At 36.6% G+C, this 19,966-nt stretch overlaps 1 protein-coding gene across 1 annotated transcript; it reads left to right on the top strand.

The window, feature by feature from the left end:
• Nucleotides 1–2,142: 2,142 nt before the first annotated feature.
• On the top strand, nt 2,143–19,772 carry LOC116262459 (uncharacterized). Its single transcript, XM_031641865.2, has 21 exons — nt 2,143–2,432; nt 2,566–2,645; nt 2,780–2,857; nt 5,157–5,330; nt 7,208–7,258; nt 7,377–7,520; nt 7,619–7,741; nt 8,359–8,436; nt 11,686–11,778; nt 11,854–11,985; nt 12,694–12,777; nt 14,034–14,129; nt 14,220–14,429; nt 14,511–14,586; nt 16,656–16,759; nt 16,835–17,094; nt 18,031–18,117; nt 18,198–18,431; nt 18,870–18,948; nt 19,028–19,091; nt 19,348–19,772. The coding sequence occupies exons 1-21, from the start codon at nt 2,342–2,344 to the stop codon at nt 19,452–19,454; spliced, it is 2,445 nt and encodes an 814-aa protein (XP_031497725.1). The 5' UTR covers nt 2,143–2,341; the 3' UTR covers nt 19,455–19,772.
• The last annotated feature ends 194 nt before the right edge of the window (nt 19,773–19,966 follow it).

Genomic DNA, 19,966 nt, shown 5'->3' with positions numbered 1-19,966 from the left:
ACTCGCGTGTAAGTTACAATGCGACGATGTGAAGTTTAAAGGCATCAACACGTGCCTTGAAGATGAAGGGTTAGGTGGGGGCTTTGGCCTTTTTTGAGCGATGGGTCAAACCCTGCTCACCCTAACAAAAAAAAGGTTGAATGGGTTTGGGCTATGTTTGATGAGCATTTGATATGTTCCCTTACATTTTTGAAAAAGAAAAATGGTGGTTATAATATTATTTTAGCTCGTATGAAAATTTATGAAAAATATATGTGGCCCTGATGAAAATGTTGAAAAATATGATATGACTTTTTTCAATAAACAAATTATTGGCTCATACTCTATATTCAAAGTTGATTTGAAGAATCAGTTCACAATTTTCAAATCCATTTTACGTTGAAAAACTATAGATTTGATATTTGCAAATGAAAGGTGGTCGGATGAGAGTTTCAAAAGTTTAGGCAATCCCCGCAAATCCCCCGATACCTCAAATCCGATACAATCAAACATAGTCTTGACGCGACGGTGTAACGAAGAGGGTGGCGCAACTTTGAATTCCCGAATTCCATTCGGGTCTTATTTTATTGCATGATTTTGACCGTGCATCGGCGGACAACAGTGAAGAAATCATAAAGAAAAGCGTACTCTATATACATCTAGAATCAATTCCCACCTTCTATTATTATATTACCTATCGAGTCACATCGCTGAATTTAATTGAATAAAACAAGTTAAACATAAACCAAGCAAAATATATATATATATATATACTCTATTTGAAATATATTTTGACCACTTTAAATCCATGTTAATGAAATCATTAGTTGGTTTAAACTGAAGATCTCCAAAACCACACATTTTTATGCAACTTCATGTATAAAATCTAAGTATTGTTGGTATTATGAATCACTGGAACTATTTATCGGCCGGGAAGAGGTATTCTCGCTTTATTTCAATTCCCCAAAAAGTAGATAATGACGTGAGAGAGAGAGATATGCGCAATCAAAATCAAAGGGATTAGGTACATGATTGTAAACCAACCTTAAATTGTTTAACTTCATTGGCATCATTTTGGACAATTCATTCTTTTTTCTTTCTTTCTCGTGTAAACAAGCTCTTATAATATTTTATTTTCTCTAACTTCCTTCCACTTCGTTTGCATTCATACTTCATGTTTCATTCCTCCTTCCTTCTTGTGATTTCTTTACTGTCCTTTACGGCACGTTAGATATCACTGTAGTGGGGGATATATATTGCCAATAGTTTCTCAAATGGAATCGATAGTAGTTTTTTATTTTACACCTCTAAGTTTTTGGTTTGGTTCGGGACAAGCAATACATCATTCAACTCGGACATCGCACTTGCCATTGTTGGCAATTTAGAAGAGTAATGCACCATAACACGAGAACTCAATTCTTCTAGGTTGCGTTGGATAGCCTCATATATTAAATCTAAGGTTAAAAACCATTAATTTAAGGTTGGATTAAAAAATAGTGGGAGGGATCCAACATTAAATCCATGGATTTGGATCTCATATCATCACATAACTGAGATTAGCGGTGAAACAAACACAACCTTAGAGTCGCGTTAAGTTTAGTTGCACTACACCCTTTGAGGCTAAAGTGAATTAACCTTAACAGATATAGTAAGAGTAAACAAATGTACAGTCTCCTTAGAGAAAATCAATTCCCAAACTATGTGTTTAGTTCAAAACTTACATTTTCGAGACATTTATTGGGAAAAACCTCAATTATCAAAATCAATGTGGCACTAAGTTATTATATTATTAAGATATTATGTTACGAAACAAAAAAGGTTCAGCTTTCCAATATTCATGTAATATGAAACATGGATCAACAAAGGAGTTCCAATAACATATCATTTTTTGGGTGTAATAATAATATAAGAATACCTTAATTTTTTAATCATTTAACTAGGAAAATAAAACAGAAATTAAGTGTCTTCTTCCATTTAATAGGAAACTCCAAAAGCACTATTAAGAGCTATAGCAGACCCTGACGCAAAACTGTATGCAGTTATCTGTAAATTTTCAAAACTTTGGACCAATATGTGTAAATATTTTAAAAGTTAAGCGGCTTATTGTAAAATTATTTTCAAACAAAAGGGTTTAAAAACACCAAACAGAACGTGGGATGAGGAGGGAGCAATGCTTGAAGACGCTTAGGGCGTCTGTCCTTCCCTTCCCGCCGCGCTATGGACTCCTTCTATTCGCTTCGTTGCTGAGCGGCCATTGCCATCTATCCTTGCCTCCCATCATCCATCTCCTAACAGTCACCTTCTCCTCCACTCCTCTCCATCACACGGCATAAGCAACAGAGACCAGCGTGGGGGGATCAAGATGGGCGGTTCGCGGCTGCAGTCCAACAAGCCCCACAAGTCCCGCTTTGCTTCCAAGTCCTCCCGCCACCTCCATAAGACTTCTAATTCTGGTCTGCTCCTCTTTTCCCTTTCTTCCCACCACAGCTACCTCATATTCTTCACTCGATGGGTTCTATGTCGACATATCTGCTTTGTTGGTCGTTTATCTTGATGCGAATTTGTGCTCTCTCTCTTGTGCTGCAGATAAGAAGAGGGCGGCGAAACCCGATATCCATAATGCTTCCAAGGGTGCTCGTGCCGCTCGGCTTCAAAGGAACAAGATGGTAACCGGATTGAACTTTCTTTTCTCTTCCCCGCCCTCTTCCTGGAAGGAAATACTTCTTCCTCTTCTTCTTTTCTTGCTCTTCCTTTCTCTCTGATTTTGGCCGTGCCGAAAGCTGATGACATGACCTGTCAGGTGCGTGATAATAAGCGCGCTGAAATTCTCAAAGAGAAGCGAGCGCTAAGTGCATCCAATAGCCCACCTCGCGTTATTGTAAGTGAACTTCTATTTTCCTTCGCTCCGTCCTCTACTTGTGGATTCGGTTGGTTTCTCTTGAAATAGGTTGATCAGGAATCTTGAGATTGTTCAGGAATCTTGAGCATGTGTGTGTACGTTGTTGTCATTCGTAATAAGTACGGAGTGCAAGAGAAGTTGATGGCCAGTGATTCAACTTCCTGATGATACTACTTCCTTTTTTGTTTCCTTTCATTTTTCTAACTCGAGGCAACAAATCATTTGACACCAGTTATAATTTGTCTTTCCAAGCAACGGCATGAACTGATTTAATTTGTGTTACTCGTTTTACCGAACAGTGAACGTTTAATGGGGTTCCATTCTCTTCGTTGCACGCGTCAATGTGGTTGTGAGTTTTATAATTTGCTTAGAAGGTCTTCTTTGTCCCATGTGATCGAGTTCATTCAAGTCTTATTATATCTCATGTATTCAGGTGCCGCCTGCATGAACAGCGAACATGTATTTTGCTTCCACGGAAGAATCCTACCATCATGTTTTGACAGCATAGTTTCGTAACTCGTCATTTTCTGTTTCTTTTGTGAATGGGCAGCTTAACATTCATAAGAAAAGTTGAAGCCATAAACCAAAGGTCCAAAACTGCCTGGCGCATTGCATGAAAGTATTGATATTTTTAGAGTTTCTTTTCTTAAATTTTTAGGTAGTCCCTTTTTATTAGTCAAGGATGATGTTAGATGAAGTTTCACACATGTTGGATGTGGTATAAGTCATCTTTGTGAAAACAAGGTAGTTAGGGAGATCTGCTAGCACTTTGGAGGTATGTGGCCGCAGGTAGGTCATATATTTTCTTCATTGTGAACACTGGACACTGAGATAATCGATATAGATTTACTATAACACAAGTAGGAGGATGCTTCACTTGGATAAGAAAGAATATAGGTAATAGGTATATGATGTGAGTATTTCCATGGGCGTGGTGTCCTTCCACACCCATATTGACATTTAGGCACTTCTCATATTGTCCATGTGTGCATCACACTCAGGTTGATCTAACATTTACTTCATAACTCTTTACTCTTAATCATTAGTTGTATCTTTGTCACATCTTGGCTTTTAGTTTTTAGTAGTTAACCATCAACTTGGTATGTAAACCACTGAGCAAAAGAATGTGTTTGCAAATGCGTATCTCCTGCCCAACTTTACATGATTAGTTGTATCTCTTGTCCCCATGTAGCATCCTGTAGCCATGTTTGTGAACTGCATGATTGGTAGACAAGATTTTATTCCCAAATAACCTAGATTTCTTTGACAACGTGATGAAAATAAGTTGTATACTTGTATGCAATGTTTGGGCAACAAGGACCAAAATCTTGTTTCTGAATGGCCAAGTTAAGCTTCATACTATGTATATTTCAAATTAGGTCTTATAGGATCTTTCTTATGGTATATTTCTAAGTGTGTAATGTTGTAAAAATGGATACTATTAAGTTGTATTAGTTGGGCTCAAATCAATATACATGACATAAGTAATGTGCATATTTTTAAATTTGAAAATAACAGAGACAAATGCCTAAAATCAGTGAAAGTGGGGGAATTCTTTTTTTCTTTTTTGTTTGGTGTGGGGGGTGTGTTAAATTAGGGGAATTTGCTACTTTTTCCTTTTAGATATTTCCTAGTAGCCTCTTTGCTTTATCCGTGAGTTCATAAAAACGATATATGACAGACATATCTTCACTATTAACCATCTTCTGGACGTTCATTTGAGGGGAATAACGATTTCAAACTTCAAACTTGATTCCTGGAAATTAAAATGATTATGAACTATATTCACAACTTCCTCTTGGTTTTCTTTTTTGTGCCCATGGGTTTAAAGTTTAAACTTTAGAGTTTATTGACTTATTCATTTGAACCAAATGTTTATCCTAATACATTTAAGTATTTCACTATATTCTGCAATAAAAATATTTTTTGTAAATTTTTCTGCAAATAACAAATAAGGCGAGCTCCTTTTTTTTTGCATTTTCACAACAAACTAATTGCTATGAAAACCTAAATTTTTTGGAAATTTTTTATCTTCACTAGGTTAGAAGGAAAAGCGTATTTTATATGCTGACAATTTGACATTTCAATCTTATGTATCCTCTTATAAAATATGGTGTGGTTTTACAATTTGGAAGTATGGAATTTCTAATTGTGTTGGTTACAATAGATGTTCAAAAAATGATACCAGCGAAAATAATGTGAAAGGTATTTCTTGCAATGGTCACACTTCTTTCTTTATTTATTTGTGGTAAAATGGAGTTGTGCTCTGTGGATGCAGGTGTTGTTTGGCCTCTCTGCATCAGCAAACCTGAAAATGCTCGCGGAAAATCTTCGAAAGATACTCTCCTCCTATTCGAATGATGACATGTGCGTGGAAGACATAAAAGTCGATGAGAAACAAGAAACAAATATTAACACTTTTTCCTCTCCCACATATAAATTGAAATTAACGGTACGTTGTAATGTCCAATTTGGAGTCTGTGATGACTTGTCTATTTTGTGCTAACTTTGCTTCAGTAAGCTGGGACTAAATTATAAGTGGAACAGATTGCCTTTCCAGTGTAATTCATGAACAACAGTGCACTATGTACATGTCTGTGAAATGATGTAATGTACCTATTCTGCATCTTGTATTTAATCTTCGGCTAAATTGGCAGGAAGGTTACGATTCTCAAAGTCCATATCCATAGTAAATCATGCTCTCCTCCAAGTCAAATTGCTCTGGCTTTACATCCCAAAACTTCCATGATCCACAACCGCTGCGTAATATGGCCAACTTTAATTTGAAACAAGTGAGTCAAATATTTTGAATGCAAAGTAAAACAGAGAAAGAGAACCAGTATTGGTAATGGTTCTGTAGTGATTTAGAATCTTGAGATAGTTATAGATTGGTTCCTGTGCTCTTTTACCGGTCACTTTGTTTTCTCTAATGGGTTGGATTTGAGAATATATTTTCAAATTTCTTTTATATCATGATGTATAGGCTAGGATAATGGATTCTTTGCAAAAATTGGAGAATAGGTGTTTTCGATCCATATGATGCTCAACAATTGGTGGGATCTTTATCATCTAACACTGTTATTGCTGTGAAATGATATAACCTTTCAACAGGATTTTTTTTCAAATTGTTGGCCTTGCTTGAAGATACACCCTTTTGTTGCCTTTGTACCATCTATTTATGAAAAGTTAAATGTACGCTATCCAAAAATTAGTCATGCTTGAAAATTATATTTGAATTTTGTCAGTCACGTTATCTCACATTCATAAAATTTATAAAGCATGAGTACCTCTTTCTCAAGTTCCCTGCACATATTCTGAGTTGTGTTTTCATAATTTCCAGGGCATTCACATATTGTCTCTATTAAAAATTCCATCAGTATGATTCAATGAGCATCTTCAACAAGTTTTGATTATTATTTTTGGTTCTCTTTGTCATTACAATACTAGACACAAATTGAGTTTCAACAGCGTTCAATAATTTTAGATCATAATGTTTTATTGAACATGGCAAGGAAACTTTGTTTTTTTACAAAAAGAAATCCTAATGTTTCATACATCTTTCTCTAGTTCCTTAATCCATGAGCACAACTTATATGCTTTTTGCAATTCATTAAGTGGGGTATGCCCCTTTGAGTTGATGTGGAAGAAAACAGTTTCCCTTCCCCTCATCTGGATTGCTTTTGTCCAGAAGTCTACAGCTTGAAGAATTTCAGCAGAAAATATGTAATAAAACGAAGGAGGATTTGTCATGTGGGACATGACGGTGGGAAGTTGGATGCTGAAAGCTACAATCTGCTTTCACTATATAGGTTATGGACAAATCATGTCCTATTGGTGTTACCAGGATGATAGTTTGTGTTTTCTGCTTTTGTGAAGTGCAATTGTTGAAAAACTTAGCTGTGCTGTAATAATTGCAACAATGCCACCAAAGAAAGCAAAAGTAGGTAACATATGTTAGATTAATTTCATGACAGCGAAATCATGTTCTATTGGTGTTTTACCAGGGTGATAGTATGTCTTTTGCCTTTTTTTATTATGTAATATCTGAAAAGTTTTAGTATATAAATGTTGTAATAATTGCAACAGTGCCACCTAATAAAGAAAAAGAAGGTAATATATTTTAGACAGGTTTCATGAACTTGTTCCAACATAATGTACTAAGATAATGTTGATGTTATTAGTCTACAGGCATTATGTGGTTTCTGATATTTGCTGTGAGCAAGTGCTTGCTTATCACAATTCTATTTCTCTCTCATCTACCAATTCTTTGCCATTGTGTTTTGTTTCTTTCTGTTTTGCTTACTTGTCTGACTGGGCTGTTTGTACAAGGTTATGGTGGCTCCTCATGGGGATCTGATGTCGTGCCTAGAAATGGCAAAGGTATAACCCATGCATCTAATTACCATCTTCAGTAGTCATTCTTTTTCTAAAATTTCTCTGACCTTCATCACCTGCATTGTTGCCATCTATTTCTAACTCATGGGCTTTGCTTTGTTAGGTTGCTGATCTGATTGCTTTTGTAGCATCTGCCAATACTTCCAGTGAAGAAGAGTTGTGCCATCCATTTATTGATTCTTTTAGTAACCAATGCCTTTCTATGTTTAGAGCACTTGGTTTACCCAGTACAGTTGTTCTGATTACTGTGAGTATCTCTTTTGATACCTATAAGGTGTAGTTTGTTTGGTAATCTTGTAATATGCGTTATGGATGTAAATTGTTTTATATTTGCCTTTGCGGCAGGATCTACCCGCTGACCTTAAAAAAAGGCAAGAAGCAAGGAAAATTTGCACAGCAAGTCTTTCTTCTGAATTTCCTGAAGGCTGCAAATTTTTTGCAGCAGAGACAAAGGAGGAGCTGCATAAGGTAATATCTTTGACTCATGCTGTCAAAAATGTTGTTACATAATCTAATTGAAGAAATGAATTGATCCATATTAGGGGTGCAACGTTTTGTGTGTGGCTTCTTTTCTATCCATGCAGGATAGTAATCCAAATATTGGTTGTTATCTTTGTTTCATATCTTCAAGTTCTATGATCTATAAAGGCTTCTTCTGAGAGAGAAAGGGAGAGGGAGGAAGAGCCGGAGGGGGGGGGTGGGCGAGTGCAAGGGAGAGAGGGTGGGGTGCATTGATGTTTTGTTGGTCAATCAGTATGTCCTTGCCCCTTTGAATGGGATTAACTGTATGCTTGAACAATTGGAAAAAATGTTCAGTCATGTTTTCTTATGTCGTACTGGAGTTGTTGTGGGATGGAGCCTTGCCTAGCCTGATATTCCTGCCTTTCTATATAAGCTGCTGCTGTATATGATTTTTCTCTATATACCTCAACTAATAATCCCACCGATATGTTCAATTATTCATTTTATGAGATTGTTGTGTACCTTCTTTCAATAAAATTATTCTTTCAATAAATTGTTCTTATTTACTGCATTTGAACATTTGAAAAAAAGTTGATGTTCTGTTGGCTCATGTTGTGGTTCAGTTTTTGTGGCTTTTTAAAGAACATCGTCAAACAGTGCCTCATTGGCGAAGTCTTCGTTCTTATCTTATGGCTCATGAGGTACGTGATATATCTTCTCCAGTTTTATATGAATGTCTACTTGATGTGGCTTGTTACTAGTTTAATTATAAGATTTGGTTTAGATTAGAATGGTCATACTTTTCTAGTACCTTGAAGTGCATTCTCATTCTTCAAGAGATAGATTGCTTTTATAGTATTAACAGCTGTCCTGCAACATATGTGCGAACTAGGCTTCTCATAAGTAAAAGCTGCTGAAGACCTGTTTCTTGTTTTCTCTTTTAAAGTTCAAGCTAATGTTTTTCTTTGTTACCTCTTCACACGCTTCATTGTGCACTGCACTGTTCCCCACATATGAGGAGGATACTTGTATGTTTGTTATTTTTGCAAGTTGTAGAAATCCTTTTCTATGGAATACCTGGTAAACTATCTTACACAACTGCCTTAGCATTTGCAAGTGTCAGCTGTCCCTCATTCTTCTGATTTCACCCCTTTGAGTAATTATCACTTGACAGACCCATGAATGCTAGTTTTTAGTATGACTAAGGTGGAACTGGAAACAGTACCTGGCTACTCATTAATAGGTTCATCTCTTTTACTTTGATATATATTTGTGTTGTTCATATGGCCCTTTTATTGTATGTGTTAATAAGAGTATGCTAATGTAAATTTGGTGGACCCCACTCCAAAGTTGTGAACTTGGGTTTGGATTTGTTTAAACTTTTGTGAGCACGTCTGGTAGAAAAGCAAGCAAAGAACCCATTCCACCCCTAGTTAGTCAAAAAATGCGAGTCACGATCTAGCAACTACCTAGGCTCCCTAAAATGAGAATCTAGTGCTTAGGTGCTAAGCTGCCTGAGTGGGAAACAGCCATTTTCCTCCCTAGTTTTTTTGGTATGTAAAAAGGAATTAACCATAATATATGGGTAGTTGGGTAATTTTTAGTTTTGCAAATTTTAATATTTTCTTTTTAAAATCTATTTTGAATTTTTTATGCTTGCTAATGATCTAGACCATAGCCACAAATATACATGATAATTTGTGAATATTGTGTTCTATCAACATAAATGGTTTTTTAATGTATGTTTATGGTATGGTTCTATTTGTTTTTTTATTTTGAAATGCTAATTCAATTTTTTGTCAGTATGTTTGTGGGGAAATTAGCATAGATCTCTTAATGGGATAGTTTTCTTTTTCTATATTTTCTATATTTAATTTTTAGTTTCCAAAAAATTTCCCGAGAAAATAACATCTTGGAGAATGCCCATAAAAAGCTTGCTGACAAAACCACAAGAAGTCTATTTGTGGCTATGGTGTAGACTAATTAGGGGCTTGGCTGCTGATGTACTGATTAACAATTTAACATATTTGTTTATTTAATTCTAACTGTAAAATAATTACTTTTTTCTTAGGGCCTTTCACGTTGAAAACTTGTATTAGTTAGAATTTTATCAGTCTGGCTGTGGTGCTCAATTTCTTATATTATAACTAACCCCTTTATTAATCAAATATTGTACGGCAGATCCATGACTTAATCATATATATATATATTATGCTGGATGCGGGTTCTGTCACGTTTGCTTTGGCTCACGGTTTAGTCATGCTCAGCTCATTTACACCCATGGCAGAGGGTGTTAATATCTCATAGACTTGTGTCTTGTTGCTGTTACTCGTTAGCTTTCTACTGCCTTTTACCACGTGGATGTGGCTCAAGGTGCAGTTGTACTTGTGCCATTGGGTGCAACTCTTTGAAATTTCCCATTGTTAACGACTGGGTCATGGGTTGTGGGTCAGGCCCATTAGAGCAAGAAATGTTACCTAGAGCTATGTTGTCCTGAGAGAGCTCGATCATGGCCAATTGAGGAAGAGTTCGAGAGGTTGGATACCGGCCATTGATGGTTAGGCATGAAGCCAGAAATTGAGGGAAGTCGTTTGCAGTTTCCTGGACCAAGTTGTGTTTTGCCTATCCTGCGGTGGAGGTGAGGCAGCAATTGGTTGACCAAATCTTAAGGCGTCTAGAAGGAGATGAGCAGAAATGGCAGCGGGAAGCAAGTTGCAAGACTGTTGACCGACACCATCGCACGTGTGGAGAAGGAGCAGATGAAGATAATGCTGTGGCTTCAACCCTAATGGAAGATTGCAAACCAACGAAACAACACAGCGAGGGATATTCTGGTCTGGGAGGTCTAGATGTTAATCATAGGGTGGCTACTGAAAGGCAGGAGGAGTGGGGTGAAATTGCGGCAAAGCAGGCTGACACCAATTCACCTCTTCGCCCATATTATGGGATCCAAAGAAGGCAACAATGGATAATGAGAAAGGACCTTAGCATGGTTACGCCAAGTCATGACAAGATTGGATACGAAAGTTTCAAGCCTTGAGGGTTCATCGATGACTTCAACCTGACACTCCACGGAAAGTAAGGGTAATCCAAGGGCAGCACAGAAGTTGGGAGAAAGGCCATAACTCGACCCAAAAGGGACTTGATTCTGACAGTGATTGCCTCCATACTCACTCCTTGAGGACAAGGTGTATTTCAAAGGGGGAAGTATTGTTAACGACTGGGTCGTGGGTTGTGGGTCGGGCCCACTAGACTAATCCAGGAACAGCTATAAATAAGGGTTGGGCAGATGTAATTAGGGGATCACAGAACATATCGGGTGTTCCTTTGGAAGGAGGAACCCTAATCTGGAGATTGGGGCTGAGTGTGTGCGTGTGTATTTGGGTTTTTCTCTTATAAGGGTTTATCAAGGTTAGCAGTGGCTAACATCCATCAGGTCCAGTTCAGATTAGGAAACTCTCTCTCTCTCTCTCTCTCTCTCTCTCTTTCTCTGTGTGTAGACTAATCAAATATGAGAATCATGAAAATGTGAGAACCTATTTTAGGGATGCTGTGACTGTGAGCTAGCTCATCAATCTGATCAGATGTCTTATAGGATGCCACAGGAAAATTAAAAATCCTAGCCTGTCAGATGAAAATTAAAACATTTTCTATGTCTGGTTTTGATGTGTGACATGGTAAGCCATCTGATCAGATTGATTGAATGGCTCATGGTGGTCCTCATACTCTATGGTACATATACAGAAGCCCACACTTATCTCACATAGAACTCAATTTGTTTATGCATGTAACCTTTGTTTTTTTTAATATGTAAATTCCCACTACTGGTACTACCTAATGAAGTTTCATGATATATCTGTCCTTGTTGCTGGCTTACTTTGGCATGGTGATTATTCTGTATATCCGTCTTTGTTGCTGGCTTACTTGGCTTGGTGATTATTCTGTTATAGGTTACTTCTGTCAATGGCGACTCTGATTCTTTGCATAATACTCTTCGTTTGTCTGGCTATGTGAGAGCACAAAATCTTTCTATAAATCAGCTGGTAAGTTTTTCATACTTGAAACATATCATGACTTGGAAGTTGAGTATCCTTACTTGTCCAGCTCTTCTCCAACAGGTTCATGTTTCAGGGGCAGGGGATTTCCAGATATGCCAAATTGATGTCCTTGAGGATCCCTTCATCCTGAAGGAAAGGAAGCAACATACTGACTCTATGGAGTTTGACACTGGCTCCACAGATAGCCCAAAGGTATTTCTCTAATGTATGTGCTCATAATCAAGTGCTGAACTGTAGAATGCTTTGAGATGAATTACTTTTTCATCTATTTATTAGCCTTTTATTCTTTGTGAAGTTGACATTTTCAATGTATGTAGTATATCCACCACATTTTCCCAATTCAACCACTTTTTGAGAAATTACCTTTAGGAAATAACTGGTTTTAACAAAAGCCTTAGAGAAATTAAACCCTTGTACAATAACCAGAGCGTTGTACTATATTTGTTGTGATAGCTTTTATTTGGTTAGTGAAGTGTTTCCCTTTTCACCTTATTTTTATTTTCTTTCATGTTTTTTAGTTCCCAATTTTTTTGGGGAGATCGTTCAAAAACCATTATGTTATAAGTTCCCTGACATATAGCTGAGAACAGTATTATAAAAGACGTTGCAACCAAATTTCTGGAATTTTGTTTAGGTAGTTCCTTTTTCTTTGGACTTCTTCCCTCTCCATCTACAACTTTGTTCAATAGGGTGCTCATGATTCTGCATGGCTCCACCCATGGGGATCTATGATCTTATTTAATGGGGTGATAGTGGTTTTTCCCCCCTCTCTGGGTGGAAGTCCTGAGTTTTAGATAGAGGAATCTCTTGCATTTTGACTCTTGATAGTCTGCATGTTATAGTGAGTTCGACCATTCTGCAAATTTGCTCCTTAACATTTTTATCATAATAAATTTTCAGGTTATAAGGTCCCTTTTCCCTGATGCTTCAAAGCAAGAACCTTTAGTCATTGAAAATGTTCCAGATCCTCTTGCTGGGGAGCAGGTAAGCGATGATTTTTTTTCCCTCTTTTTGGTAAGAGAGATGGTGAATGTAGAGTGAGAGGTGAGAAACTGAGAATAGTTAATGTGGACTTGACAACCATGTGAAACTCTCATTTGCATCTCTGTTTATATTAAAATTTTGGTGTTTCATGCTAAGCATTAAAATAGTACAAATGGCGGTGATGAGTTGGTGATGATGGAGGATACATATTGACCTTTCTGCAAACTAAGATATTCTCCTTCCTCTTTTGACAGCCCTAGTGAAAATTTTTGTGATCCCCCTGTTGCAAAGAGAACTGGGTTTTTCATGAGTCCCCTGTTGCAAAGATCAATCTGAAAATGGAGCCCAAACTATCGTCAGCCTTAATAGAAAGCCTTTAAGGAGGTTGTGGCACCTGCTTTAAACTTATACTGGATGATGGTCCTGCTCTGATTCACCAAATTCAGTTATCAGCTATAACAAGCACAGCCAGCTAAATTGTGCATGCTGGACTAGAATTTCGAATCCGATGTTAAATTGAATCATACATTCATAGATCATTTGTTTAATTTCATAAATAATTTTTTTTTTGTTTGCATTTACAAGTTCCTGTGTTTGTTTTGCTTTTGACGTTAAAAAGACCTAGATATACCTATACAGTATATATTATAGAGAGTCTGATGTGGCTGAAGTGTTTAAAGTTGTATAATTGACAAAATAATTTGATGTGCAAATTGAAAATTTTGATACAAACGAAAAAAAATTGTTGATTTGTGAATTCTTATAAGATCTGATCTGCATTTTGCTGTTTTTCAATTTGTTAGTTTTGGATATTCAAACCATATCTGTATATTTGATTTTAAAAAATAGCCAGCTGGATATTCAACCATACTAGAGATACCATGTTACATGGGTAGGGGATCAACTAAATGCTTTATGGAAAAATAAATTTTGCATCATTAATCTGCATAACACTCTTTGTGAAATTGAAATTTGAAGGTCCTAAAAAATGGGCTATTCCCAACTTCGCTATCCTATCATACTGGCACCTCGTGTTTGGCTTCTTCTATTGTATTTCTAACAATAATTTTTTCATGAATATCAGCCATAATCATAGTTTCTTCTTTATTGATAAATCTATGGTGATAATTATTTATATATTCTGTAAAATTTATGTGTTCTGTATTCTGTGATATCTGCATCTTTCCTTTGTGGTTTACTTTACATGCTTGATTGTAATTATCAGTTTCTTTTTCTCCTTTTCATTTTTTATGTAGACTTGGCCAACAGAAGCAGAAATGGCAGAAGCTGATAAAATTAGTAAGGAGAAAAGATTGAAAAAGAATCTTCCCAAAGGCACCTCAGACTATCAGGTTTTTGTTTACCAACTGGACAAAACTGAGGTTGCTGTCAATTCTTATATTTAGTCATTCTTTTTCTGGGTTTCCTTCAAACTTGTGCAGGCAGCTTGGATTTTGGATGAGACAGATGATGAAGATAAATATAGTGACGAGGAGGAAGATAATGGAATGGTTTTGGATGAAGAGCAAAATGGCGATGCTGGGGAAGGGAACCATTGTTCTTCTCTTGTTGCCTGGGACGATGATCAAGTTTCTGTTTCATTTACCGTGAAAACCATGGATGAGAAGACTGAGGCTGATATTTCTATGGCTGTGAGTTCCATTTGTTTTCAACTGTGTTTCTTATTTATATTGGGAAGTCTTTGTTATAATTTTGATTTTCTGATTATTTAGGATGAGGAGAACTTAACGAAGGAGGAGATAGAAAAGGAAATTCAAAAGCTGAAAGATGCACATGCTGAAGATGAAGGTAGACCTTTTTCAGTTTTAGTATTCTACACTGTAGATGTGCGTACCTAGTTTTACCTTTGCCTAAATGCTTTATTTTATATGTTGAAGCAAATAATGAAGAATCTCGGTACTCTTAAAACTTATAGTTTGGCCCAAGATTGTCTCTGGCTTGTGCTGTTCCAATTTTTGTATATTTGTACAGTTTATGCACTTCAAGTTACTAAAAATGAGTGAAGTGAAATTTTCCTTTGCATGACAGTCTTAGGAACATGCAGAAAAGTCATCCTGAGAATTTTTTCACAAACCTTGCCATGGGAAAAAAGTAATTTGATAAGTATTAAGGTCTTACTATATAAGATGAAAAAGTAAGATGAAGAAAAAGATAGGTGAAAAATAGTTGAGAGAGCCATGCCAGATCATTGATGGCACCATCAGGTCCTTTGATAGAAAACAAGATCCTACCATTCTCTGTGGATGTGTTCAGAGATAAAATGTCTGTGAAGTTTATGTGACTGTAGATGTGCGTACCTAGTTTTACCTTTGCCTAAATGCTTTATTTTATATGTTGAAGCAAATAATGAAGAATCTCGGTACTCTTAAAACTTATAGTTTGGCCCAAGATTGTCTCTGGCTTGTGCTGTTCCAATTTTTGTATATTTGTACAGTTTATGCACTTCAAGTTACTAAAAATGAGTGAAGTGAAATTTTCCTTTGCATGACAGTCTTAGGAACATGCAGAAAAGTCATCCTGAGAATTTTTTCACAAACCTTGCCATGGGAAAAAAGTAATTTGATAAGTATTAAGGTCTTACTATATAAGATGAAAAAGTAAGATGAAGAAAAAGATAGGTGAAAAATAGTTGAGAGAGCCATGCCAGATCATTGATGGCACCATCAGGTCCTTTGATAGAAAACAAGATCCTACCATTCTCTGTGGATGTGTTCAGAGATAAAATGTCTGTGAAGTTTATGTGAAAGTAAATTTATTTTTCTCATATTTAGTAAATTTGCTTTGGTGAACTTGTGATATTGCTATAGGCAAGGAAGTTTCTGGCCTAAGTCACATGGGTACTTTAGTAAGGTGCCTATACCCGTGTTTGAATATCAACATGGCAAATCAGGTACTTGGGCACACTTAGGTTCTTTTTGGTTCTAAACTGATCTACACTACTTACTTTTGATTTATTTTTTTTTTACTCAGTCTTCATTCTGTTTTTGAGAATTATTGGTCATTAACATGTACTTGTTTTTGTTTATGACTTTATGTTACTTGATTATTTAAATATTGTTTTCGTTTTGAATTTTCTGTGGTATTTTGCATGTATACATATGTATACCCTGCTGTAACCCTGTACCCACATTTTATAAAGTTGTTGTACATATACCTGCATCTCTATACCTGAACCCGTTCCCTCACCCATGTGACTTAGTTTTTGACTAATGCTTGTACCAACATGAGTCTTACCACTGGGATCAAAATTGGTGGTAACATGAAATGTCTGGATAATATTAAAATGCATGATTTTCACAAAGACGTCTGACTGTTTGGGTGGAAATAATTGGAAAAAACCAATTTTAGTTACGTAGTTCAAGCTTGTTAGATCCAAGCATGTGGTAAGGAAAACTAAGAAGTACTTATTTTATTCTATCTCCCTCTCTCTCTTTCTCTCACTTACACACATATGAGAATAGCAACAGCAACAAATGCTTTGCTGGTCATGCATCTCTTTATCTCCTTGGATGTTGGGCATGTTTTATTTAGAACATTCCTAATGGAATAATGATAGCTTGCTGTTTGGAGGTAAAAAAGGTGCCCATTTTTGTGGAGCTTTCTAGGTTTAGAATTATGTGAATTATAGGCTGTTGTTCATAAGCCTACCTTCACCATTCTTTAGCTAAATAAAAGTCTTCTGATTGTTTAGTATCATAACTTGTCTGATTGGTGTTTGATATTATCCAAGATGACCAGGATGCTGGTCAATTATGACATGTCTTGGTTGATCTAATATTTTGCAGAGATTCTTGGATGGGTAATTAGAGGGAAAATTATTGATTGTTTTTGGAAAATCAATTTCCTTTTGATTGCAGAATTTCCAGATGAAGTAGACACACCATTGGATATTGCAGCCAGGAAGCGTTTTGCAAAATATAGAGGTCTCAAGTCCTTCCGTAGTTCTTCATGGGATCCGAAAGTAATTAACAGTATCTCAAGCCAAGGTTCTCTCCTTTGTTTGGAAATGAATAGTTGCTAATTATTTGTATTGCAGGAATCTCTGCCACCTGATTATGCAAGAATTTTTGCTTTTGATAAATTTTCAAGGACACAAAAGCATGTGCTTGCAAAAGCTCGTCGTATTGATGAAGGATGTCAGAATGAATATGTCTCCATTGGTTCATATGTCTGTGTACATATCAAGCATGTGCCAGTCTCTGTTTCGACCCGACTTTGTAGCATATCTAAAGTGTTACCTGTGGTGGTCTGTGGTCTTTTCCAGCATGAATCGAAGATGTCTGTTTTGCACTTCAGGTAATGTGGTGGGTTTCCAAAGTTCGTTTCTGAATGATGTCAGCACCATCTTAACTTAGTATGTTCACCACATCCACACCAAAGGCTTTCTTCCTTAATTATAAACTTTTTCTGCTGCTATGTATCTCCATATGTTCTTTCAATTTTTACTGGCTATACATTTTCAGATTGTAATTTTTCTTTTCCTTGTGATGAAGAAGATTTATACTTCTTATTGATTGATTATATATATCTTCCACGGCATGGCATCTGTATGTTTTGAAAAAATTGGCTGCAGTGTGACATTGATAGCCTCTAGGCTATAATTTTTCCCATGTTTGTGCTGTCGCTAGTCTTAATTGGTAAACAACGGCTAGGTTTATGGAACATTGCACCAGGTAAAAGTTTTGGTCATCTGCTTGTTGACGGCATAAACTGAAGACAGTGAAATAGGAAGCTTAAGAAAAATTGGTTACACATTTTTTTATGACATGCATTCTGGTAGAGCATAATGAACTACATCAACAAATATGAGAAAACAACTTTTTTTGTTTTTGAAGAAAATCAGTGACTGGGTAGAAGCAGTTGAAAAAGAAAGAAAACCCCAAAATGTTGTTATATAGGAATAGAAACAGTTGTACTGCGCTTATTTTGGTAGAAAAGGAGAAAATTGACCCCTCAAGTTTCTGCTGCTTCATTGAAAGTTGCTGAAGATGTTCTTTCCTCCTAATGTTTCCAATTTGTGTTTTGTTAATCTAGTCAATAAGCCCAAAGTTTTTAACATGGCAGCACGAGGGCATTCTTTTGAAGTACTTGAGAAAAAGTGTAATGCATAAATCCGTGGCTCTGATTGGAAAGAAGTATATCATTAGTCCAGCGTCCTTGCATTATTTGTCTAGCAAACTCAATTTTTGAGCATTTTTTTTCTTTATTGAACAAGTTTATATATCTTTGCAGTGTGCAGAAGCATGAATCATATGATCATCCCATCAAGAGCAAAGAGCCGATGACCTTTCATGTTGGTTTCCGCCAATTCAATGCAAGGTCAAGTTTTTACAGCATGATACTCCTGGTCTGAGATGCTCTAATTGCTGATGTTTGTTTTTCTTTTTCTCCCTGGACAGACCTATATTTTCTTCTGATGATTTAAACGTAGACAAACATAAGATGGAGAGGTTTCTGCATCCAGGACGATTTTCTATAGCTTCAGTTTATGCTCCCATTTCTTTTCCCCCTCTGCCTGTGATAATGTTCAAGAGCACGGCTGGGGAGGCAAGTGGCTTAGTTTTTGCTGGATCTGGTTCATTGAGGAGTGTTAACCCAGATAGGACCATTCTGAAGAAGATAATCTTGACTGGGTAAGCTTAACTATTCTTTTTACTGATTTTGTCATAGCTTCTTATGACATGCTTCTTCATCTAACTAGAAGCAACCACTGCAATACTGTCATGGTTTGTTAGTCTCTAGAGAAATGATCTAATTCCAACTTGCTTGTGCTTTTTAATTTTTTTTGGAACTTTGTGCAACCATTAACTTGCCATATTTTCAAAGCTTAAATGTATATGATGTTTGCTTTTCCCACATGCTTCCTGTGATATGCATGGTCTTTTCTAAAGCTCCATTTTTCCATTGGACGTTCTATTTTGCTATTTTCTTTTCGTTAACAACTGGTTAATGTTTCTGCAAAATGTCACATTTCTTGGCTTGCTTTGGGCCATTTATTACACATTTTGTTGAATGCTTCTTCCTGTCCACTTTTGTCTGCATAATTATGATTTAATTGTTTCATTGATCAGTTATCCTCAAAGAGTGTCCAAGTCCAAGGCAACAGTACGATTTATGTTTCATAATCCGGAAGACGTAAGATGGTTCAAGGTAGGGAATTTCTCTTAGATGGGCTTTTTAAGATTCTCCTTCTGGTCAGCAACATGAATATATTTTGTATGTTTTGAAGCCGGTGGACCTTTGGACGAAATGTGGCCGTCGTGGTCGCATCAAGGAACCTGTTGGTACACATGGTAAGCACATTCACTGTGGCAGCTCACTGTCCCATCTTTTGTTTATTGTTTTTTGCCTAATTTAGTCTTCCGGACACCACTAGGGCAAACTGCCTGGTTTTCCTTTTGCTTGCTCAAGTCTTTCCAGTTCACAGACAGGATTGAAACTGGAGACGCTAGAATAAGAATCAGAATCTTCCGAAAGCTCAACATTTATCGTGTGGATTAAGCTGTAAATAAATTTCATTTGACAAATGCGAGATTTTGATTATTTCAGGGTCCATGAAATGCATCTTTGATGGGGTTGTGCAACAGCACGATACAGTATGCATGAACTTGTACAAGCGTGTATACCCCAAGTGGCCAGAACGGATATATGCATGATGAACGTAGGTTTATCGTGCAAGTGCCTCGGCATAATGTCGTTGAGGCATCGCTTTCTTTTGGGAGTGAAGCTGTGGTTCAGAAGGAAGTGGCGAGTTGGTTTATGAGCTTCGCCACTGCAAGCCGATTTTTTCTTTTGTAAAGGAACACTTGGATGAGCTACTGTTGATCTTCACAAGGTCCTGCGGAGAAAGTTTTGTTTTATATTTTTTGACAAATGTACGCCAGGATGGCTGTAAGGAAGGTTGTCTGCTTTCACGGCACTTGGAAAAAATCAGTATATAATTTATAGATATATTTGTGCATTTGTTTTTTTTAGCGGCTGTCCTTTGTCGGCACTGTTCCAGTCGTCCTCTTATAATCAATTTTAATATTTTCTTTTACCTTTTTTAAAGAAAATGGAAATTTGTTGTAATAATTTTTTTTAAATGTTCGTGCAAATCTTTGGAGAATCGTAGAATATTATTTTCAACAATCGAGATGATGGCACAGGCATTCATCGTGTCTTTGTA

Source organism: Nymphaea colorata, chromosome 10 (genome assembly GCF_008831285.2).
Source record: "Nymphaea colorata isolate Beijing-Zhang1983 chromosome 10, ASM883128v2, whole genome shotgun sequence".
NCBI lineage: Eukaryota > Viridiplantae > Streptophyta > Magnoliopsida > Nymphaeales > Nymphaeaceae > Nymphaea > Nymphaea colorata.
The sequence above is the reverse complement of the archived record's forward strand: the minus strand, read 5'-3'. Positions and strand labels throughout refer to the sequence as shown.